This window comes from Phaseolus vulgaris, chromosome 11 (assembly GCF_000499845.2).
Source record: "Phaseolus vulgaris cultivar G19833 chromosome 11, P. vulgaris v2.0, whole genome shotgun sequence".
Taxonomy (NCBI): Eukaryota; Viridiplantae; Streptophyta; class Magnoliopsida; order Fabales; family Fabaceae; genus Phaseolus; species Phaseolus vulgaris.
The window spans coordinates 23,740,132-23,762,403 of NC_023749.2; the positions used below are offsets into that span (position 1 = coordinate 23,740,132).

The 22,272-nt window shown below is 45.9% G+C and overlaps 2 protein-coding genes across 2 annotated transcripts; one reads left to right on the forward strand and one right to left on the reverse strand.

The window, feature by feature from the left end:
* Window positions 1-13,861: 13,861 nt before the first annotated feature.
* On the forward strand, window positions 13,862-15,262 carry LOC137837281 (uncharacterized calcium-binding protein C800.10c-like). Its single transcript, XM_068646242.1, has one exon. The coding sequence runs from the start codon at window positions 13,862-13,864 to the stop codon at window positions 15,260-15,262; it is 1,401 nt and encodes a 466-aa protein (XP_068502343.1).
* A 5,285-nt stretch (window positions 15,263-20,547) lies between these two features.
* LOC137837290 (uncharacterized) lies at window positions 20,548-21,951 on the reverse strand. Its single transcript, XM_068646255.1, has one exon. The coding sequence runs from the start codon at window positions 21,949-21,951 to the stop codon at window positions 20,548-20,550; it is 1,404 nt and encodes a 467-aa protein (XP_068502356.1).
* Window positions 21,952-22,272: the final 321 nt, after the last annotated feature.

Sequence of the window (22,272 nt, forward strand, 5' to 3'; positions counted from 1 at the left end):
ATTATCCTTTCTATCATGCTGTTAGCTTTCTAACCGGAAGCGTAGATTCCCCTCTTAATATTTTTTCGGCTGTTTATAAAACTGTATAGATGAGTAGATAAAACTTGATTAAGAAATTACACACAGAGAGGAAAAAAAGAGACAACCGAGTGTTCTTTGTGTGCCTCACTTGTCACTTGAATCATAGGAAAACTTGTGAATCTTTAACTCTGACTAAAATAAGATTTAGCTGTACTTAGGTTGTTTCTATACACTTGCACTGTATTTATCTTTCTGGTTTATCAGGTGCGTTCCTGCCGGTTGACTCGAACGGCAGCCTTTGGCCCTCCTATCTCCGCCTGAGAATTGTACTTCATTGATCAAAGAATCTCCCACCTGCAAAGACAAAGGGTGCCTTGACAGCCGTTTGCACTCCAACGCTCAAGTAAGTATAAGGGCAAAGAAACACCAAGTGTATCAAGTAGTTTCAGTCTTAGAAACTGTGTACCTTGCTAGGGTTCTTAGCACCCTTTATATAGGTTGAAACTAGAGTTTACCTTTGTTCCCTTACCCATGTCTAGGGTTCCTTGGAGAATGTCCCTGAGCCGCTATTACACAATCTTAAAGTAATCTGGCACATGGAACTTCCCTTTATTGGAGTGCAACGACTAACAGAATGGCCGCCTGGGTACCAACTTGTGCACCAAATCTCTGGGGCCATCTGTTCTGCGGGTACCCTAAGTATTCACGTATCATGCATGCAGCTTCCTTCGGAAACCCTAACCCCAATGGGCCTTAGCACTTCCAGGAACTATTTACTCGTGTCGCGCCAAATGCGCTATACACACCACCTGCATGGATCCCTCGTGATATGATTCCAATAACAAGATAGAGATGTTTCATAGACATGTTATGGAGTCAACTTGAGTTGGAATATGATTAGACACTTTTCTAGAATTGGATCAATGTTCTTTCATTCAAGAACTCACCAAATCTTAAGCAACCAAGCCAAAACTCATGTGGAAACCCATTTCTTGTCAAATGAACCGATTAAAATGAACAAAGAAGAAAAAGAACCGATTAAAACTATCTAGAAAGCAAATGAACCGAACAAAAGCATGAAAGAAAGCTAATGAACCAATTAAAACAGTCAAGGAATGGAATGAACCGAACAAAACATGATAGGAATCAAATGAACCGAACAAAAGTGCAAGAAAAAGCAAATGAACCGATTACAAAGATTAGAAAAGCCTAATGTTTTTAGAGTTTATTTGGGAATGGAAATGGATGAATAAGATGGAAAGGAGAAGAGAACTTATGTGGTTAGAGTCCTTGGAGAGGAACACGCCACTTGAAGGAAGCAAAGCTTCAAGATGAGTGTAGATGCCGCCACTTGAGGTTCCAAGATTGCTCTTAAGATAAGACTAGAATAAGAGAAGACACAAGTCTCTCAATCAATCACCAATTTGGGAGAATTTCTGTACTCAATATATCAAATCTGTATTAGAAAGACTTAAACCCTCCTTTTATAGGAGAAGTACCAGTCATGAGTGTACAAGAAGCTTACAAAGGAAGCTATTCAAGGTTACCTTGCAACTCTTCCACTTCTAGCGCCTAAAGTGGAGAATAGAAGGGATACCTTCTAGATTTTTCTAAAACTAATATCTAAAGATGCTTTACACAAGAGGTATCTTTAGGTTTCCCTCTTAGCACCTACCTAAACACTATTCTATATTATTTACAAATTTATACAAAAGAAACTATAAAGAGAGATATTAATTGAAGCCCATTCTTGAAAGCTTGTAGTCTTCTCTTGGCTTTAGGCTTGGTCCTTTCTTTATTTTAATTCTTCTTTAATTTTTGAGAAGACTAGAAGGAAGAACTTCAAATGTTTGGGTGAATGACCTCTTCCTCCATTAGTAAAATCCTCTCTTATTTGATCTTTGTTCCGGCCGGCTGACCGGGATTGTCTCCATACGTGGCTTGTCCTCACGGGCTAGGGTACCTTCGTTTTGCTCCGTCTGTGAGTACCTGAAAAGAAGTGAACAAAGGGGCGCCCTCGCGGCCGTTTGCACTCCGACGATCAAGTCAGCTAGCGAGAAACATCAAAGGTGACGCACCTCCGTATCGGAACACCCTGAAAGGATGCTTTGAAGGTGGTCGAAGTACTGAATAACTGAAACTGTGTAACTAGAACTGTGTTACCCTAATTGCCTTGTGCTCACTGTGAGTGCGTCGCGAAGACAACTAGGGTTTGTGCTCTGTGTAGACTGTGTGAATTAGGTTAAAACTCCCCTCCCTTTTCAAATGCTCCCAAGGTCCCTTTTTATACATCTCTCATCATTAAAGCGCATTGAAAGCGTATAAAAATATTCCTTGGAATATACGAATCTTAACTTACTTAACGCGTACCTTGGCAAACTTTCCCTGAAACCTTTAATGAGCTCGTGGGCATTGCCACGTGCCCCTTTGACTTGATCGTTTATTCTGTGCAGAGGGTCCCACAGTGTCGCTACCCAACTTAGGGTTACTCCATTGTGTGAGCCCTCTTTCCTGCGAAGTGCTTCTGTCACGTGGCTTGACTTTTTGGGTGCCAACTCATGCACCCCAATCACTGGTTCCTACACCCCCTACTGGTACTAGAACTTATGGCCTTGGAACCACCTTTCTCTTTTACTGTTCTGAACTGTCGAGGCTCGATGTCTCTCTTGGGCGATGTCTTACTTTGGACGACGTCTTACTTTGGGCAATGTCTTACTTGGGCGACGTCTTACTTTGGCGACATCTTACTTGGGCGACGTCTTACTTGGGCGACGTCTTACTTTTCTTCCTTGGGTCCCCTCAAGGTGATGTGATTCCACTAGCCATATAGAGAAAGGTTCTTGACCTTCTTAGGAATCACCTTGAGTTGGACATTATAGAGGCACTTTTCTTAGAGTTGGATCATTGTTCTAAGACAAGAACTCACCAAAAACTAGTACCAAATCCCAAACTCATTTGGATGAACCAATTATAGTCAAATTGAACCGAACAAAAGAGCAAGAAAAGCAAAGGAACAAGATGAATGGACTGAAATATAAAACTGCCGAACCAAAACTCATAAAAACAGCAAGAACACCAAACCAAAACTCAAGAACACAAGCTAACAAAAACAATAGAAAGAGGAGAAAGGAAGGAGAGAAGAATTGCTCATGAAGATGGAAGGAGGATGGATGATCTCGCCACTAGAAGTGTGGAATGCTCTTAGATGAGAGTGATGCCGCCACTTGAGGACTCCATTGATCCATCAAGATAAGACTAGAGAAGAAGGCTCAAAGCTCTCCAAAGTTCACTCAAAATTTGAGTAGAGTTTTCTTAGATTAATTCCAATCTGAATTTTACAAAGAGAGCACCTCTATTTATAGCCTAAGGTGCTGAAAAGTAAGCTACACAAATTCAAAAACTCCCTCCTAAAAAGCTTCTAGAATTTGCGCCTAAAACAAAGCATGAGGAAGGTGTGATCCCTTCTCTCACTTTGGCACCTCCTTATTTACTCCTACACCTATCTACTAATACACCCCCCCCTCCTAAAGCTCCTAACTAAAGCCTAAAAGATGCTAAAACAAAAGAGGTTTCTAATGTTTCCCTCTAAGCACCTTCAACTAAAGAAATTACAAAAAGAGAAAATAAATGTCCTCTAGCTCCCAAAGCTTTGAACATGCTTCTTGTAATCCTTTGAGGTGGACTTTGACCTCCATGGGCGTCCTCCATTTGTGCCTCCACCTCTTCTTGATCTTGTTGATTGGCCTCCATGTCCTCTTGAGCTTTTCTTCCTTGGGTCCCCTCAAGGGACCCACCATGTGTTGACTTTGACTTCTGGTCAATGCCTGGGTACGGGATGGTACACAAGCCCCCCAGTCTTGAGCTGATAACTTGTTTTCAGCGAAAAGACTAAGGCCTCGCCCATTACCCACGTGGCATTCTTGTCTTTACTGAACTCATACGCTTGAGCTTCCTCGCCTGAATCCCCAACAACTTCAACTGAGTTTACTGGGAAACCCGACGGTGTTCTTCTCGCGGCGATGCCAGACCACTTGATCTTCCGTTATCTAACACGGCGATGACACCAACTCGGCGACAACCGATTATGTATATGCCAGACCACTTGATATTCCGTTATCTAACACGGCGATGACACCAACTCGGCGACAACCGATTATGTATACTAGAGAGCGCCACTTTTACAGACGACGACTATTTGACTTCTTGACCACCTGCCTTTCTCTTGTCTACGTCATCACACTTGATGACCTGATCGGTACACAAGCCCCCCAGTCTTAAGCTGTGACTTGTTCAGCGAAAAGACTATGAGGTTGTGTTTTCGACGACCTACGTGGCTTTAACTTATCTGTTGTGGGATCACTTGATAACTTGGTTGGTTTTCACTCAGCCCAAATAACTTAGCACAAGCTGACGCTTAATTTTCTGGAAATCAACTTAACTTGAACAAATGGTTAGTCTATAGCAATAACATTTGACACGAAATCACTTACTGAGCAGTAGGCGTGGGTTATTCTTAGTATCTGAAATCTCGTTTGCCAAATCTGCTAAGTGACATGTGTAATGAATCTATTTGTACTAACTTTCTCTTTATCCAAACTGCCAAAATACCTATAAATATGCACATGGTTCCGTCATTATCTGTTGTGTAATCATCTGTTATAACCGACTAACTCTTGCCTTAAAGAAATCAACTTAGCACCCACTGGTGCTTAATCCTGTGAAAATCAACTTAACTGAACAAACTATTAGTTCGTAGCGATAACACTTAATGCAAAATCACTTACTGGGCAGTGGCTTGGGTCAATCTTAATATCTGAAATGTCGTTCACCTGAACTGCTAAGTGTCATGCACATTTCTATGTTACCGCCTAAAACTTTGCTGGCCTGGTTCTGCACTGAGGACTTTCAATCTTGCCTCCATTTGCTTAAGCAAAGAGGTCTTCTAATCTGTTCTCGCCTGAACTCACTCGAGGGTGAGGAGGGCTTTATCTGGCGCCTCAATTTGCTTAAGCAAAGAGGTCTTGTAATCTGTTCTCACCTGGACTCACTCGAGGGTGAGAAGGACTGGTTCTGCACTGAGGACTTTCAATCTTGCCTCCATTTGCTTAAACAAAGAGGTCTTCTAATCTGTTCTCGCCTGAACTCACTCAAGGGTGAGGAGGGCTTTCTCTGGCGCCTCAATTTGCTTAAGCAAAGAGGTCTTGTAATCTGTTCTCACCTGGACTCACTCGAGGGTGAGAAGGACTGGTTCTGCACTGAGGACTTTCAATCTTGCCTCCATTTGCTTAAGCAAAGAGGTCTTCTAATCTGTTCTCGCCTGAACTCACTCAAGGGTGAGGAGAGCTTTCTCTGGCGCCTCAATTTGCTTAAGCAAAGAGGTCTTGTAATCTGTTCTCACCTGGACACACTCGAGGGTGAGAAGGACTTTCTCTGGTGCCTCTACATTGCCCAGGGGTACTCCTCTTTTCCCGGATGCACTGAGGACTTTTAAACTGTTCTGAACATCAGACGCTGGAGCTAGTTGTTCCTACTTGAGGAGGGGGCGTCCCGAAGAAATCTCTTAACACCTGATCAAGGACTAGGCACCCAGATTTAACTTATATCTATCATCTGATACCGGGGCTAGCTATTCCTACTTGAGGAGGGGGCGTCCCGAAGGAATCCCTTAACCCCTACTCAAGGACTAGGCGCCCGAATTTTAACTCATCTGGTACCGGGGCTAGCTATTCCTACTTGAGGAGGGGGCGCCCCGAAGGAATCCCTTAACCCCTACTCAAGGACTAGGCGCCTGGATTTTAACTCATACTGAACGTACCTTGTTATCTTGCTCTAGACCTGACTTCTGCTTGATTATCTGGTGGCAACGCCTACTTCTGGCGACGCTTTGTTCTAGTGGCACCTTATCTTAATCTCTTCTCGCCTACACTCGCTCACGGCGAGGAGGACTTTTTACTCTTTTCTCGCCTACACTCGCTCACGGCGAGGAGGTCATTTTAATCTCTTCTCGCCCGCACTCGCTCACGGCGAGGAGGTCTTTTTACTCTCTTCTCGCCGGCGAGTGAGGACTTTTTAATCTCTTCTTGCCTGCACTTGCTCACGGCGAGGAGGTTTTTTCAATGTCTTCTCGCCTACGCTCGCTCACGGCGAGGAGGACTTTTTAATCTCTTCTCGCCTGCACTCGCTCACGGCGAGGAGGTCCTTTCAATGTCTTCTCGCCTACGCTCGCTCACGACGAGGAGGACTTTTTAATCGCTTCTCTCCTACACTCGCTCACGGCGAGGAGAACTAAAAACTTCATACTTGTGCCTCCGATCGCCAGATGGCGATGAGGACTTAAAACTTTATGCTTTAAAACCTTGTACTGAATGCACGCGATCTGAATTTGCCCTAAATTAAACAAGGACGACAAAGTCTCTTTCCAAAAGCTTAAAAACGATGAGCATGCAAACTTAACAACTGGGAAACTTTGACAACTTTTCGAAACCTTCTTTATTGGGTGACCTCGTTCAAAACCCTTCTCAGGGAAAGAGAGCGCCCCCTTGAAAAACTGTTTTAACTGAAACTACTTTAAACTGTTCAAGTTAATCGCTATTTACCATGCTTTAACTGGTAACTAGTATAATTCTGGGGCCCACCTTACGTGGCCCAAATAGTTGTTCAGACCATCGACGTCCGATCTCTCCCTATGTTGGCGAGGTCCGATGTCGATCCCTGACGTCGATGTCCGAGGACAAGTCGGTACACAAGCCCCCCAGTCTCGAGCTGTAACTTTATTTCAGCGAAGAGACTATTGATTGCTCAGGTGGCTAACAACAGTTTTTCAGGGGTAGGTGATAACCCAGTAAACCTCAACTACCTTGGGCCAATGTACGCCTTAATTAATTGTTGGTAATATAACTGACAACCTTATCAACGTAATGCATTTGGAAAGTTTTATCACCTTTCTTACACATCTTCCCCTGAGATTAGGGGTGACCTGAACACCTGACTCGAGGCCGATCTCTACACCAAGTCTACCCTTAAACGACATTTGGCAACTTAGAGTATATGACTTGAGTGTTGGCTTACACACTAAGTCTACTTTTAACATCTTTGCGGTGCAACTCTACCCCCACAGGGTTATCTTTACTGGATTAAGCAAAACAATCTTAGCCATGACTAGCTACGATTCTGGGTACCCGAGTTCAGAGTCTTATTGAGCCTGGGCCGTTCCATCTGAATCACCTTACTGCCCCCCAAAGGGAGATTTTACTAGGGTTCGCTATCAACCTTACTGCTCCCCAAAGGGAGATTTTACTATGGTTCGCTATGAACCTCACTGCTCCCCAAAGGGAGATTTTACTATGGTTCGCTATGAACCTTACTGTTTCTCGACCTTGGTGTATGAAGGCAAGGGATAGGTTTTCATAACTAACCACAACCTTGTTGTATGAAATTAAGGGGGGTTTAACTGCAAACTGGGTTGCTCAACCTTGGCGTTCTCACTCGAGGGGGGAGGCGTTCTCTACGAACCTGCCTTTCCATTCACGAGACCTCTAACGCAAGGAAAACAAGTTCTTCATTGCATTGTACAAAACTCACGAATATATAATATCACAACTGACTTAACAAATAATAATCATTTATCTTCGGGAATAACATCACAACAGATAAAATATTTCTTTGTCTTTTATCTCTAGAATAATGTTACAACGGATAAAATATCTCTTTATCTTTTATCTCTAGAATAATATCGCAACAGATAAAATATTCCATTATCTTTTATCTTTATAATAATATCACAACAAATATAATATCACAACAGATAAAATATTTCTTTATCTTTTATCTTTGGAATAATATCGCAACGGATAAAATATTCCATTATCTTTTATCTTCATAATAATATCACAACAAATATAATATCACATCAAATAAAATATTTCTTTACCTTTTATCTTTGGAATAATATCGTAACAGATAAAATATCCAATTATCTTTTATCTTCATAATAATATCATAGCAAATATAATATCACAAGAAATAAAATATTTCTTTATCTTTTATCTTTGGAATAATATCGCAACAGATAAAATATTCCATTATCTTTTATAATAATATCACAAAAAATATAATATCACAACAAATAAAATATTTCTTTATCTTTTATCTTTGGAATAATATCGCAACAGATAAAATATTCCATTATCTTTTATCTTCATAATAATATCACAACAAATAAAATATTTCTTTATCTTTGTCACCTTTTCTGGGCTGATTAACATCTGGGTTGAGCTCACGACTCACCTCTTGTGCCCAAACACCGAGATGACCTGGTGTTGCGAATTCTCTAGGTGGGGAGACAGCCTCAGGCTCGTCTACATTACGCCATCCACGACGTAACTCCTCATTGGCACGGTGGAGCTCATCGTTTCTTGCCTGCGTGCGCTCTTGCTCCGCTTTCGACGCTGCCATTGCTTCCTTCAGCCCTTGCATCATGCCCATGAGTTGTTGCATGGTCATCTCTTCACTCCTAGCGCGTGCAGGTCTCGTGGTCATGGCTTTCTGGAAATCCTCTCAACTTATCTGGGTTTTGAGAACTGGAACTGAAAAACGTGTGTGGTGGGACTGATGTTTTATATCGGGCCTCACGGTGGGCGCCAAATGTTTCGATCGGCTGACCGGGATCGTCTCCGTACATGGCTTGTCCTCGCGGGCTAGGGTACCTTCGTTTTGCTCCTTCTGTGAGTACCTGAAAAGAAGTGAACAAAGGGGCGCCCTCGCGGCCGTTTGCACTCCGACGATCAAGTCAGCTAGCGAGAAACATCAAAGGTGACGCACCTCCGTATCAGAACACCGTGAAAGGATGCTTTGAAGGTGGTCGAAGTACTGAATAACTGAAACTGTGTAACTAGAACTGTGTTGCCCTAATTGCCTTGTGCTCACTGTGAGTGCGTCGCGAAGACAACTAGGGTTTGTGCTCTGTGTAGACTGTGTGAATTAGGTTAAAACTCCCCTCCCTTTTCAAATGCTCCCAAGGTCCCTTTTTATACATCTCTCATCATTAAAGCGCATTAAAGCGCATTGAAAGCGTATAAAAGTATTCCTTGGAATATACGAATCTTAACTTACTTAACGCGTACCTTGGCAAACTTTCCCTGAAACCTTTAATGAGCTCGTGGGCATTGCCACGTGCCCCTTTGACTTGATCGTTTATTCTGTGCAGAGGGTCCCACAGCGCCGCTACCCAACTTAGGGTTACTCCATTGTGTGAGCCCTCTTTCCTGCGAAGTGCTTCTGTCACGTGGCTTGACTTTTTGGGTGCCAACTCATGCATCCCAATCACTGGTTCCTACACCGCTTACTGGTACTAGAACTTATGGACTTGGAGCCACCTTTCTCTGTTACTGTTTTGAACTGTCGAGGCCCGATGTCTCTCTTGGGCGATGTCTCTCTTTGGCGATGTCTTACTTTGGGCGACGTCTTACTTTGGGCGACGTCTTACTTTGGGCGACGTCTTACTTTGGGCGATGTCTTACTTTGGGCGACGTCTTACTTGGGCGACGTCTTACTTTGGCGACGTCTTACTTGGGTGATGTCTTACTTTTCTTCCTTGGGTCCCCTTAAGGGACCCACCATGTGTTGACTTTGACTTCTGGTCAATGCCCGGGTACGGGACGGTACAATCTTTATCATACTCCTCGAGTTGGAGAGAATTCGACCTCGAATTCTAAATCCCTGCATATAACAAAGTCAGTTTATTTTTACAATTAAAAGTTGAATAAGAAAAAGGCAAACATGACTTAGAATTTGTAAGCAGTGGGAGTTCAGAAAAGGAGGTCCTATAAACAGACCAAGTTGGAAAAAATTGTTTGGGAATGATGATATTTTTTGGAAAAAGTCCTCTTAAATGGTGAAAACCATTAGGAGGTATGAAAAAATCATCCCTAACATTCTTTAACCAAGTTGGTGTTGAAATAGGAACCTTGGGTAAGGAAAAAGATAAAGAAGAAAAATACCTTTGAGGTTCAACTTAAGGCATAGCACGAGTCAACATGATTGATTTAGTGGATAAAGTGGTGTGACTCGGTTTAGTACTTACTTCTTTTGCTTTCTCATTTTCTCTTTTAATTTTCATTTTTATTTGGTCCTCATGAACCTCTTTGGGAGAGAGGGGTTTTAAGATAACCTTGTGCCCTTGGAAGGAAAAAGACATTGTATTGGATAGGCCATCATGTAAAACATGTCTATCATATTGCCAAGGCCTTCCTAAAAGAAGATGAGTTGCTTCCATGGACACAACATCACATAAAACCTCATCTTTATACTTTCCTATTGCAAAGTTAATGAGGACTTGTTTGTTAACCATGATTTCACCTCCGGTAGTTAACCATTGCAATTTATAAGGCTTGGTATGAGAGATAGTGGGTAAGGCTAACTTCTCCACAACTCTTGTACTAGCCACATTAGTGCAACTACCCCCATCAATAATCAAGGAACATAACTTGTTGTTGACAAGACAGCGGGTGTGAAAAGTATTTTCTCTTTGGGTATCATCCAAAGGTTTTGGAATTGTTCCCCACATTCGCCTTATCATCAATAATTCACCTTCACAAGGACTTTCACTTTCAATCTCACTTGATGGCTTAGAAGGTGAAGAATGCCTAGATGAATTGGAATCATGCTCGCTAACTACTACCCCATTATGCACAAACATATTCCTTTTAGAATGGCAATTAGAAGCTATGTGACCATATCCCAAACATTTAAAACATTTCTTACTAGACGATTTGATTGGTGATATATGAGTAGAAGTAGAAGGCTTAGACTCTTTAGGGTTGAAAGAAGAATATTTAGAAGGAAGGTTTGAAAAAGCTTTTTTATTTTTCCAAGATTTGTTGTAGTAGCCATCATTGGGAGAAGTTTTAAAAGTATTTTTCTTTGCAAGTTGGGATTCAACCTTCATTGCAAGGTGAACCAAAGATCCCAAAGATGAATACTCTTGAAGTTCAACAATATCTTGAATATCCCTTCTTAGACCACTCACAAACCTAGCTATCACAGCTTCCTCACTCTCTTTCATGTTTACTGATCCTGCCGGTTGACCTGAGTGCAAGAGTCTTGCCACATCAAAGATCTCTCCTTTGTATCAGCTTCGCACCACGTTAGCTTTTGCTCTCCACGTCCTAATTCCTCGCAAGAACCTGAAGAAAACAAAGTGGCGCCATTGCGGCCGATCGCGCTCCGACGCTCAAGTCAGTGGAAGAATCACCAAAAACTCATAGAGAATATCTCAACTCAAGGAACCGTGCGTAGTGAATCTCAGTGTACTAGAAATTATTCTGAAAGTGTACCTCAAAAGTCTGTTAAGTGTTCCTTATATACCTGAGCTTTTTCTCTCTCCTGACGGTTACGCCTCCAGACACATGGCTCACATCCAGCTGTACATGTGTCACCATTTCGAGCTTCCAAAACTTGAGCATTACTTCTACTCTTTTCGCCATTCGACTAAGTTATCCATACAGGGAGTAACTTGGTGCACAACTTTCCTTGGAGCGCGACCCCTTAAGTGGCGAGTACTGGGTGCCACCACGCACACCATCTCTGTAGTCTCGCCCGCCGCCATCACGATCTGCCTCACTTGCACACCATGCATGTTCTGGGAAACTGTTCCCTCGACCCAACCTCTGACTAGGGTGTGATCATCTGATAACCTCATCCTTCGCTGCTACGTGACAAACATATCGCTCGCCTTCCATATTTGAACCTCTTGAAAACCTTTAAATAAGCTTTCCTGATCGTTCGGCGATGTGCCCCTTTCGGCGGCGTGTAAACCACCCGATCTCCTAGCATTCCCCGACGATTTCTAACCACCTGATCTCCTAGTATTCACATACGGCGACTGTGACGCAACTCTGGTGATCGCTGGTTACGCACACTAGAGATCGGAGAACGCCAATTCAGCAATCGGCGACCATACTGACTTCCCGATTTACTTCCCTTCTGTCGGCCAGGTGTCCCGTTCAGCACGCCTATATTATCGCTTGCCGCCACGTCATCACACCCGATGACCTGATCGGTACACAAGCCCCCCAGTCTTAAGCTGAGACTTGACCAGCGAAAAGACTAAGAAGTTAAATCATCGTCGATCTACGTGGCCCTTGTACGGACTTCTGTACGTTCGTACTCCTTTGCCTTTCTGACGCTTCACCAACCCCGTTTTGATCAAACGACACGTGGCTTCATCAACGGTTGTTTTTAATTGTCGTTTGCGCTTCCTACAACGTTCGAAACCCTTAAACCCTTCGCGCTATTCACTGTTTCATTATCTTTCTTCATCTTCAAGCATTCTAAACGCTCTCTCTGCGAACCACGAAACCTTCGTCTCCCTCAATCTTCAACTTCCTTCAATATTTACCCGATCATCAAAAGGTAACTCCTTTACTCCTTCTACTGATATTTGTTGCATTTTAATCGGTTTGCATCATCCATTAACTGTTTGGAGCATACGATGTGGGTTGTTTCTCTTTTCTCGTAACTTAGAGTTTCATTCCTGATAACGTCTACCCCAGTGAACTCTCACTCGTTCGTTCTATTTTCTGCGTCCTCAATCGAGTCCTTCTCTCACTATCCTCATTTCCTCCCTTTTCTTTCCTTTGCAGTTCCTGCGATGGCTCAGACAAAGTCCACCGCTAATCCTCCTTCCTCATCGCGAAACCCTCCTCCCAAAACTCGTAGGGTTACCACTGGGACAAACCCTCCACCAACACGCAACCCCCCACGAGCCTCTGGTGCTCCTTCCACACAGGCTGAGAGGCCTGCCTCTTCCCATGCCAACCTTACCCAAGCAACTCCACCACAAGCCGGGGGAGCCTCCCTTCCTCCACGGGACTACAAAGAGCTCTACCCTTGGGCCACCCCAACTCTACTGAAGGAAACCTCATCAATAAATACTGAGGTGGGGGTGCTTCGCCTGAAGAAAGGGGAACGACCCAGCCTTTCATTTCACAAGGAGCACGATGACAACGTGACAGTGTTGCCTTGCCTCCCTGGAGAACCAATCTGTGCGGACGACAAGGGGAACAACGACGAGTTGTTCTGCTTCGTCTACGCCACGCTGCTGAAGAAAGTGAAACTTAGGTTTCCTTTCACTCGTTTCGAGAGGGAGTTGTTGACCGAGCTCGACATCGCCCCTGCCCAGCTCCATCCCAATAGCTGGGCATTCGTGAGGGCGTTTCAAATTCTTTGCGCGCACCTGGGACTGCCGATTTCGGTTGATGTCTTCCTCTTTCTATTTGAGGCAAAGAATCCCGGAGATCGCCTCTGGGTCAGCTTGAATGGGATTGCTGGGAGGTCAATCCTCTCCATCTTCCAGCAATCCTACAAAGACTGGAAGGGGAAGTTCGTCAAGGTGTGCCCGAACGACCAAGACCCTTCGCTGCTTGATGGCTTCCCCTTGTATTGGGTAAACAAGGGGAACAAGGATTCCAGGGACAACTTCAGGAGAGCAAGAAGTCCTGACAACATGGGGGAGTTGGACAAAGACCTTTGTCTCTTCTGGAAAAGCATGGCTTCCGCCAACATCACCTTCCCCACTGCTTCAATAATCTCCTTCGAATTCCTTGAGGGCCAGCTTGAAATGCACATAGGTTAGCCCCTACCCCGACACCAAGATTCTCATCTTGTGTTGAAACTGACTTGGCATTTTTACCATTCTGTCTTTGGCATTCTATTTGTTCTGTATTGGTCTTGATCATTTATCCATGTGCTATTTACTTATGTTACTTCTGTATGTATATACTTGCATGTTCTGCTTCTGCTTTGGGGCACACTCATCTATTTTTTACCTTGTGCAGACGCAATGTTGGGAAAAGGAAAACTGGCAGAATTGAGGGTGATCGCCCGATCCCACAAACTTGCGGCGGGCTCCCAAACTGTGCCCAACTCGGTTGTGGAGATCGCCATTTCCCAAGGAAAAACTCCTCCCCGAGGTCCAACTTCTTCTGGGGCCCTACCTGCCCCAGAAAGGGAAAAACTGGTGTTGAAGAGACCAAAGAGGAAGACTCCTCAGGTGGTGTCAGAAGGAGAAGACGACGATGAAGCCACCGAAGATGGTCTCATCACTAAGAGAAAAAGGGTAACCACTTCCACACCACCTGCACTTCCAACACCAACACCGCCATCACCTCCAACCCCGTTAGAACCAGTCCAAGCAACACCATTGGCCGCCGCGCCCATAGTGATCGAAAGTAGCAGCCCGAATTATGCAGAGGACCCTCCAAGCGCCTCTACACCGTTTGTATCTGTTGGAGAGGGTCCTCCTTCCACCACATCCATTGTTGGGGCCGCATTAGGAGAAGATGAGGGTGCTCAGGCTTCGCCAATGCTTATAACAGAAATTCCAGCCTCACCACCACGCCTGGAAGCCCCCCTTGGTTGTACAAGCTCAAGAGGGTGGGGTGAAAGCCAACATCAAACTCCACTAGCACCTCCACCATCAGCCTCAAGCCTCCCAGATCCCTTTAAAGAGACCTTGGGACCCTTCGCAGCTCAACTGAAGACCATGGCTGAAGATCTCCCTTTGCTTGTATCAAGAGCTGTGAAGGATTCACTCAAGAAGCTCCAAGAGGAAAACTCCGAGCTCAAGGAGTCAAATCTTATGATAAGGGCTGAGGCTGAAAAGCTCACTTGCAATCTGCTGATGAATGAAATGGAACATTCAAGGCTGGAGGATGCGCTGGACGCTGAGCTAAGGAACACACGCAAGGAAGCCTCCGATCTGCGCCAAAAACTGCACCTCCAACTCCAAGAGAAAATTGACTTGGAGAGCAAGTTGGTCCCACTTAGGGTCAAGGTGGCAGATTTGGACGCTGCACGAAAGGCTGAAGCTTCCAAGGTGGAAAGAATTGAAAAGAGATCGGCAGATAGGGAGATCTTCCTGGGGAAGGTCGAGGCAGACAGGGATAAGGCTCTCGCTGAGCTCTCCCAAGCTCGTGAGGAAGCCACAAAGGTTGCTGCAGAGCTTGCCCAAGCTCGGGGTGAGAGTAAGAAAGCTACTGAAGAACTTGCTCGAGCTCATGAGGAGAAGGAAGAACTGAAAAACCAAATACATGAGCTCGAACAGAGTGCTGCTCAAATCCTCACCTCTGGGTTTGAAGCTGCTCTGGAGCAAATGTCATGCCAATATCCTAAGCTCGACCTTTCCATGCTGTCGATCTGCAACGAAGTGGTGGATGGGAAGATTGTGCCTTCTGAAGACTAACTGCCTTTCCCCATCACCTCTTATTTGAAAACCTTCTGTTTGTCTTTTGTTTGTAATGACCAATCTGTGTATAAACTTCAATTGGTACTGTTTATATAACTTCTATTGTTTGAACATTGTCTTTCTATTTCACCTTATACACCTTTGCCTCTATTCGCTGTGTGGTTAACCAACATAACTGGTGAAACTTACTCAACTGAATTAACTCAGCAATACTTGAACTTAACCCTTCACATACCGTTTTTAACTCGAGCAAACTGTTAACCTTATAGCAAACTTAACAAACTGTTAACTCAAAGTAAATTTGAGCAACTATCCACTCTTCAGCGATGACGCTCAACAAAACTTGTGAACTTAAGGCAACAAACCTTAGCATAAAATCACTTATTAGGCAGCAGGTTTTAACTCAAACTAGTATTAAAATACAGTTTACCTGATCTGCCAAGTGAGGTGCCCCTTACTTCTGTCATCGCTTGAAACTCTTTTGATCTGGCACTCGCCGTACATCCCCCTCACTATCTCAACCTTCACGCCATAGGGTTTTGGCGATGTTACCCTCTTTTGCATAACTTGATCATTGTTCCCTCATCTGGGGTAGAGGCGCCTTTCGGATCCTTCTCTACCTCCCTAAGTTTTAGAACAATGATCTGGATAGTGAGGTGTTCTCTGCGAACCTATCTCAACTATCCTTTGACTTCTTCCACCCCTCACGCCGTACCTGAACTCGTTCAAGACGAGAAGGATTTTATCTATCTTCGCACCGCCCGCAAGCGTGGAAGCTTTATCTGATCTTACTGGGTCAATATTGATGTTTCACTTATAGGGGAAAAGGCGTTTTCCATCAACCTTCCCTTCCCGCCGTTTAAGGTCATGAACACCCCTGACCTTTCAGTTTCATCTTGCCTGAACTCACTCTAAGATGAGAAGGACTTTCTCCGGTGCCTCAACTTGCCCAGGGTGTACATCTCCTCCCCCCTGGATGCACTGAGGACTTTTAATCTTGCCTCAATCTGCTTATGCAAAGAGGTCTTTCAATCTGTTCTTGCCTACACTCGCTCAAAGGCGAGGAGGACTTCTTCTCTCGCCTCAAGACGCACGAGAGCGTTGAGGGCTTTTTACATTACTGGTGCCTCCGATCGCCGAAAGACGATGAGGTCTTTAAAACTTTACTAGAAAGCATGCAATATAACTTTACTGTTGCCGTAGATCACGTACAAGTGATAAGGTCTTTTTTCTAAAAACTTTCAAAACAACAAGCATGCAATCTTAGAAACTTTAAACTTGAAAACTCTTCTTTATTGGGTGGCCTCATTAAAAACCCTCCTTAGGGAAAAAAGAGTGCCCCCTTGAAACTGTTTTAACAGAAACTATTTAAATCTCTTCATGTTCGTCTTTACTTACAAGGCTTTAACTGTAATACAATTTGAGATGTGTGGCGTTCCAAGTGCGAGGAATCGCCCCTCCTTCTAACGTCTCTAAGCGGTAGGCGCCGTTCCCGAGCACCTCGGTTATTCTGAACGGTCCCGTCCATTTAGGCGATAACTTGTTCTCCATCTCGTACTGATGGGCCTTCCTCATCACCAGGTCGCCCCTTCTAAACTGCCTTGGCATTACCTTAGAGTTATACCTTCGCTCAATCCTTCTCTTTACTGCTTCGGCCTTCACTCTCGCCTCCTCCCTGACCTCATCCAGCAAATCCAGATTCATTCTTCTTTCTTCGTTAGAGTCTTTCGCTACAAAGTTCTGGAATCTCGGCGAGCTTTCCTGGATTTCGACTGGAATCATCGCATCACATCCATAAACCAGGCTAAACGGGGTCTCGTAGGTTCCTGACTGTTCAGTGGTATGGTACGCTCAAACTATGCGGGGTACCTCTTCAGCCCACGATCCCTTAGCTTTTTCTAGTCTTCTCTTTAAACCTCTCAGCAACACCCGATTGGCAGACTCCACTTGGCCATTCGTCTTTGGGTGCTCGACGGATGCAAACACCTGTTCTATTCCCACCTCTTCACACAACTTTTTCAACAGGTGACTCGCAAACTGAGTCCCATTGTCTGACACCAGGCGTGCAGGCACACCAAACCGGCACATGATGTTCCTCCATACAAAGCTCTCAATCTTGTGTGCGGTGATCTGGGCCACTGGCTCCGCTTCGATCCACTTGGTGAAGTATTCAATCGCCACTACCAAGTACTTCATCTGCTTGACCGCCAATGGGAAGGGTCCCAGAATGTCAATTCCCCAAGTATGAAACGGCCAGGGACTGTAAATTGACTTCAGCTCTTCTGGGGGTGCCTTGTGCCAATCGGCGTGCTGCTATCATTTCTTGCAACATTGAGCATACTTCTTGCAATCTTCCCTCATCGTTGGCCAGTAATAACCTGCACGGAGAGATCTTGCAGCCAGAGCTCGACCCCCGATGTGACTCCCACATATACCCTCATGGAGCTCGGCCATAATTCTTGTGCATTTCTCTCCGTGTACACATACTAGGAGTGGGTGTGTAAACCCAAACCTGAACAGCTCGTCATCGATCAGGGTGAACTTGCTAGAGTTCTTCTTTATCTTCCTAGCCTCCGTTGGATCCAGCGGGAGAACGCCATCTGCCAGGCAGCGCTGGTATTGCGTTATCCACGTGTCTGGCCTATGCGTAGCGCAGACCTGCGCCATGTCCACCCTTTCCCCTAAACACGCTCTTATCCTTGGCGTTCTCAAGGTCTCCTGGGTCAAGGACCTGTGACTCCTCGCCACTCTCTCCGTCTACTTACTTATCTGAAGAACCTGGTGATCTGCTACAAACGCTCTGGGTGTCTTCAGAGTTTCTCGAATAACAGTCCTCTGCCTACCCCCCTTGCCCGAACTGGCAAGCTTGGCTAGCAAGTCAGCTCGGGCATTTTGCTCCCTGGGTACATGCACCACCTCAAACAAGGCAAAGGAACCCTTCAACTCCTGCACATACTCCAAGTAGGCCGCCATCTGCGGGTCCTTGGCCTGGAACTCGCCTGTTACTTGCCCCGTGACCAACAACGAGTCACTCTTGGCCACCAACACCTTAGCTCCCATCTCCTTAGCCAACAAGATACCTGCAATCAACGCCTCATATTCTGCTTGATTGTTGCTGGCTTTGAAGGAAAATCTCAGGGACTGTTCTATCAGCACGCCGTTGGGCCCTTCCAGAATGACTCCAGCACCGCTGCCTTGCTGGTTGGACGATCCATCCACCGAAAGTACCCAACGAAAATCATCCCCCTCAACTTGTGCTGCCTCTGAAGAAAGCTCGACCACAAAATCAACGAAAATCTGCCCCTTGATCGGTCCTCGGGGTTTATATTTTATGTCAAACTCCGACAGCTCCACTGCCCACTTCACCATTCTCCCAGCTACATCAGGCTTCTTTAAAACTTTCTGGATAGGCAAGTCGGTCATCACCAGCACTGTAAAGCTTTGAAAATAGTGGCGCAACCTCCTCGCCGAAAATACAACCGCCAGCGCGGCTTTCTCCAAGGCCTGATACCTTACTTCTGGGCCTTGTAACACCTTGCTAACGAAGTAGATAGGTTTCTGGGTCTGATATTGATCTTGGGCGAGTACCGCACTCACCGCCCTCTTAGTTACAGCAAAATACAACTTGAGAGGTGTTCCCACCAAAGGCTTGCACAGAACCGGCGGGCTCGCCAGATACTCCTTAAGCTTCACGAAAGCTTGTTCACATTCCTTCGTCCAGACAAACCTATTGTTTCGCTTTAAGCATTGGAAATACGGATGGCCTTTCTCTCCGCTAGCTGACACGAAACGAGATAGGGCGGCCATCCGACCTGTAAGCTGCTGCACTTCCTTCACGGTAGCCGGGCTTCTCATCGCCAAGATGGTAGCACACTTATCAGGATTTGCTTCAATTCCTCTCTCAGTCAAAAGGAAACCCAGGAATTTCCCCGCCTCCACGCCAAAAATGCACTTCTCGGGATTTAGCTTCAACTTATACTTGGCAATCGTGGTAAACAACTCCTCAAGATCTGAGATGTGCTTGCTCTTTTCTAGTGAAGTCATGACCATATCATCAACGTACGCTTGTACATTCCTCCCCAGCATCGGTGCAAGTACCTTATCCATCAGCCTTTGGTACGTGGCCCTCACATTCTTCAGCCCGAAGGGCATCACTTTGTAGCAGTAGCACGATCTCTGAGTCATGAAGGTGGTCTTTTCTTGATCCATAGGATGCATCTTAATCTGGTTGTACCCCGAGAAAGCGTCCAGAAAGCTCAACAACTTGCACCCTACTGCACTGTCGACCAGGGCATCTATACTTAGCAAAGGGTACGACTCCTTCGGACAAGCCTTGTTTAGATCCGTGAAGTCGACGCACATGCGCCACTTCCCGTTGCTCTTCTTCACCAGCACGACATTAGCTAACCATTCAGGGTACTGGACCTCCCTGATATGGCCCGCGGCGAGGAGCTTCTGCGTTTCATCCCTAATTGCCTGTCTTCTCTCCTCATTGAACTTTCTTCTTCTCTGTCGCACTGGTCTGACCTGAGGGTCCACCTCTAGGTGATGACACAAAAAATCGGGATCGATTCCCGGCATGTCTGAAGCAGACCACGCAAAAGTGTCCAAATGTCTTTCTATCACCTTGGCGATCTGGTCTTGCGCCTCGCCTTCCAAAGATCTCCCCAACTTGAAGACCTTACCCCCGATCTCCCTCTTAAACCACTCTTCGACGGGTTTTGGCCTGGTTTCACTGGCGATTCCCGACTTCTTGGCCTCCTCTGGGCGGTTTCTCGCTTCTTCCTCCCGACCGACGTTCTCTCCCCCCGCCTCGGCGTCCATCATGATCTCGTCTCTTTCGGTGATCACCTCCATCGCCGCATCAACAACCCGGCCCTCTGCTGGCCTGGGCTCCACACCGGGAGGCGGCATTGTGGTGATGTAGCTCACCGACCTCTTAGTCTTGAGGTTATTTTCGTAACACTTCTTTGCCTCCTTCTGGTCCGACCTTATGGTGATCACCACTCCCTCCATTGACGGCAACTTAACTTTCATGTGCCTTGTTGAGGGCACAACTCTTATCCTGTTGAGGGTCGGCCTTCCCAACAGAATGTTACACGCCGAGGGGGCATTCACGACGAGGTACTTGATCTTCTCCGTTCTCGAGGCCGCCTCGTCCGTGAATGTAGTTCTCAACTCAATGTACCCCTGACCTCCACCTGGTCGCCAGCGAACCCATACAAGCATCCTCCATAGGGCCTTAACTGGTCAAGGGGTAGTTGCAGCTTGCTGAAAGTCGGTCAGAACATGACATCTGCCGAGCTTACTTGATCCACCAGCACCCGGTGGACCTTCCTTCCCGCCGTGACTAGCGAGACAACTATGGGATCATTGTCATGAGGCACAACGTCCCTGAGGTCCTCCTTGGTGAACGTAATGTCCACATCCGATGAGTGATCTTCAAACGTTTCTACTGCCATCACAGACCTTGCATATTTCTTCCGTTGGGAGGCGGTGGGTCCTCCGCCGAAAAAGCCACCAGCTTGCCCCGTTCTGTTGTCCAGCAGGTAATCCTTCAAAAAACCGCACTTGACCAATTCGTCGAGTTGGTAACCCAGGGCCAAGCACGAATTAAGGGAGTGACCAAAACTTTTGTGGAATTCGCACCATACATCCGGTTTTGGTCCCAACACCTTGTCTAAAACTTTCTCAGGCACTTTAAGCCTGACAGCTATGTTGGGGATGGCGATTAGGTCTGCCAATCCCATGACAAACTCGTACCTTGGGGGGCGGTTGAACTCTCTAGGGCGCCCTGGCCCTCTCCCCTTGTTTTTCTTTGGATCGTAAGGATGGCGAGTCCTTTGATCCTTCTTGGCCGCCGTCGTCTCTAACACCCTCTGCGGCTGAATTCTAGTTTGGGCCCGTGGCTTAGTAGGAGCCACGTTCCCTCTCTTTTCTGTAACCTCGCTCTCAGCGGTGATGTGAGCCACAGCACGTCGCCGGATTTCAGCAAACGTGGCGGGGTGGCTCCTGATCAGCGACTCGCTGAAAGGTCCAGGCAGCACGCCCTTTTTGAAGGCGTGCACAAACATCTCCTCATCCTTGCCAGGCAAGCGGACTATCTGTGCTCCAAATCTATTCAGATAGTCCCTGAGGGACTCTCCCTGATGCTGCCTTACGTCGAACAAGTCATAAGACACCATAGGTGGCGCCTTGTTCACGATGTACTGGTCGACGAAAAGCTTAGAGAACTGCTGGAAACTGGTTATATGGCTTGTAGGCAGGCTGACGAACCATTCCAGCGCTGTTCCATGGAGCGTGCTCATGAACATTTTACAATAAACTGCGTCTGAGCCCCCTGACAGCATCATCTGCGTATGAAACGCGGTGAGATGTGCTTCAGGATCCTCCACGCCGGTGAAAGAGGCTTTCACAGCCACTATGCTCGCAGGGATCACCGTGTCCATGATCGCCTGAGCAAACGGCATCGGAAAAACGCGGGGTGGTGACGACGGTGCAACTTCTTCATCAGTTGTGCGTCCTCTCTGCTCGTGAAGAGCTTGACGCAACTCCTCATTAACCTTGCTGAGCTCTTCATTTCTGGCCTGAGATGCGACCAGGTCTTCGTGCATCTTTGCTTGCTCAACGCGCGACGCCTCCACATTCTCTTGCAACGTGCGCATCATCTCCATCATTTGCGCCATGGTTACGACGCTCTCTTCAACAATTGGCACAAAGAGACTTCGACGCGTACTTCTCATCTTTCGCATGAAATATCAATAGATCAAACTCCAACGACCAGAACCTTCACCACCGGAACGAGTGATCCAGCAATCAATCGGTCAGAACTTCTCTAACTTCGAAAACTTCCAAGAAAACAACCGCGACAGCACACGATTGATTCGGATGTTCAAACTTCCACAGAAACTCGCAATCTCAACCCGAACCTCCTACTTCTCCACTAAAACCCCCGATTCACCGATCGAAAACTCAAACGAACGGTAAAAACCTCGATTTACCGATTG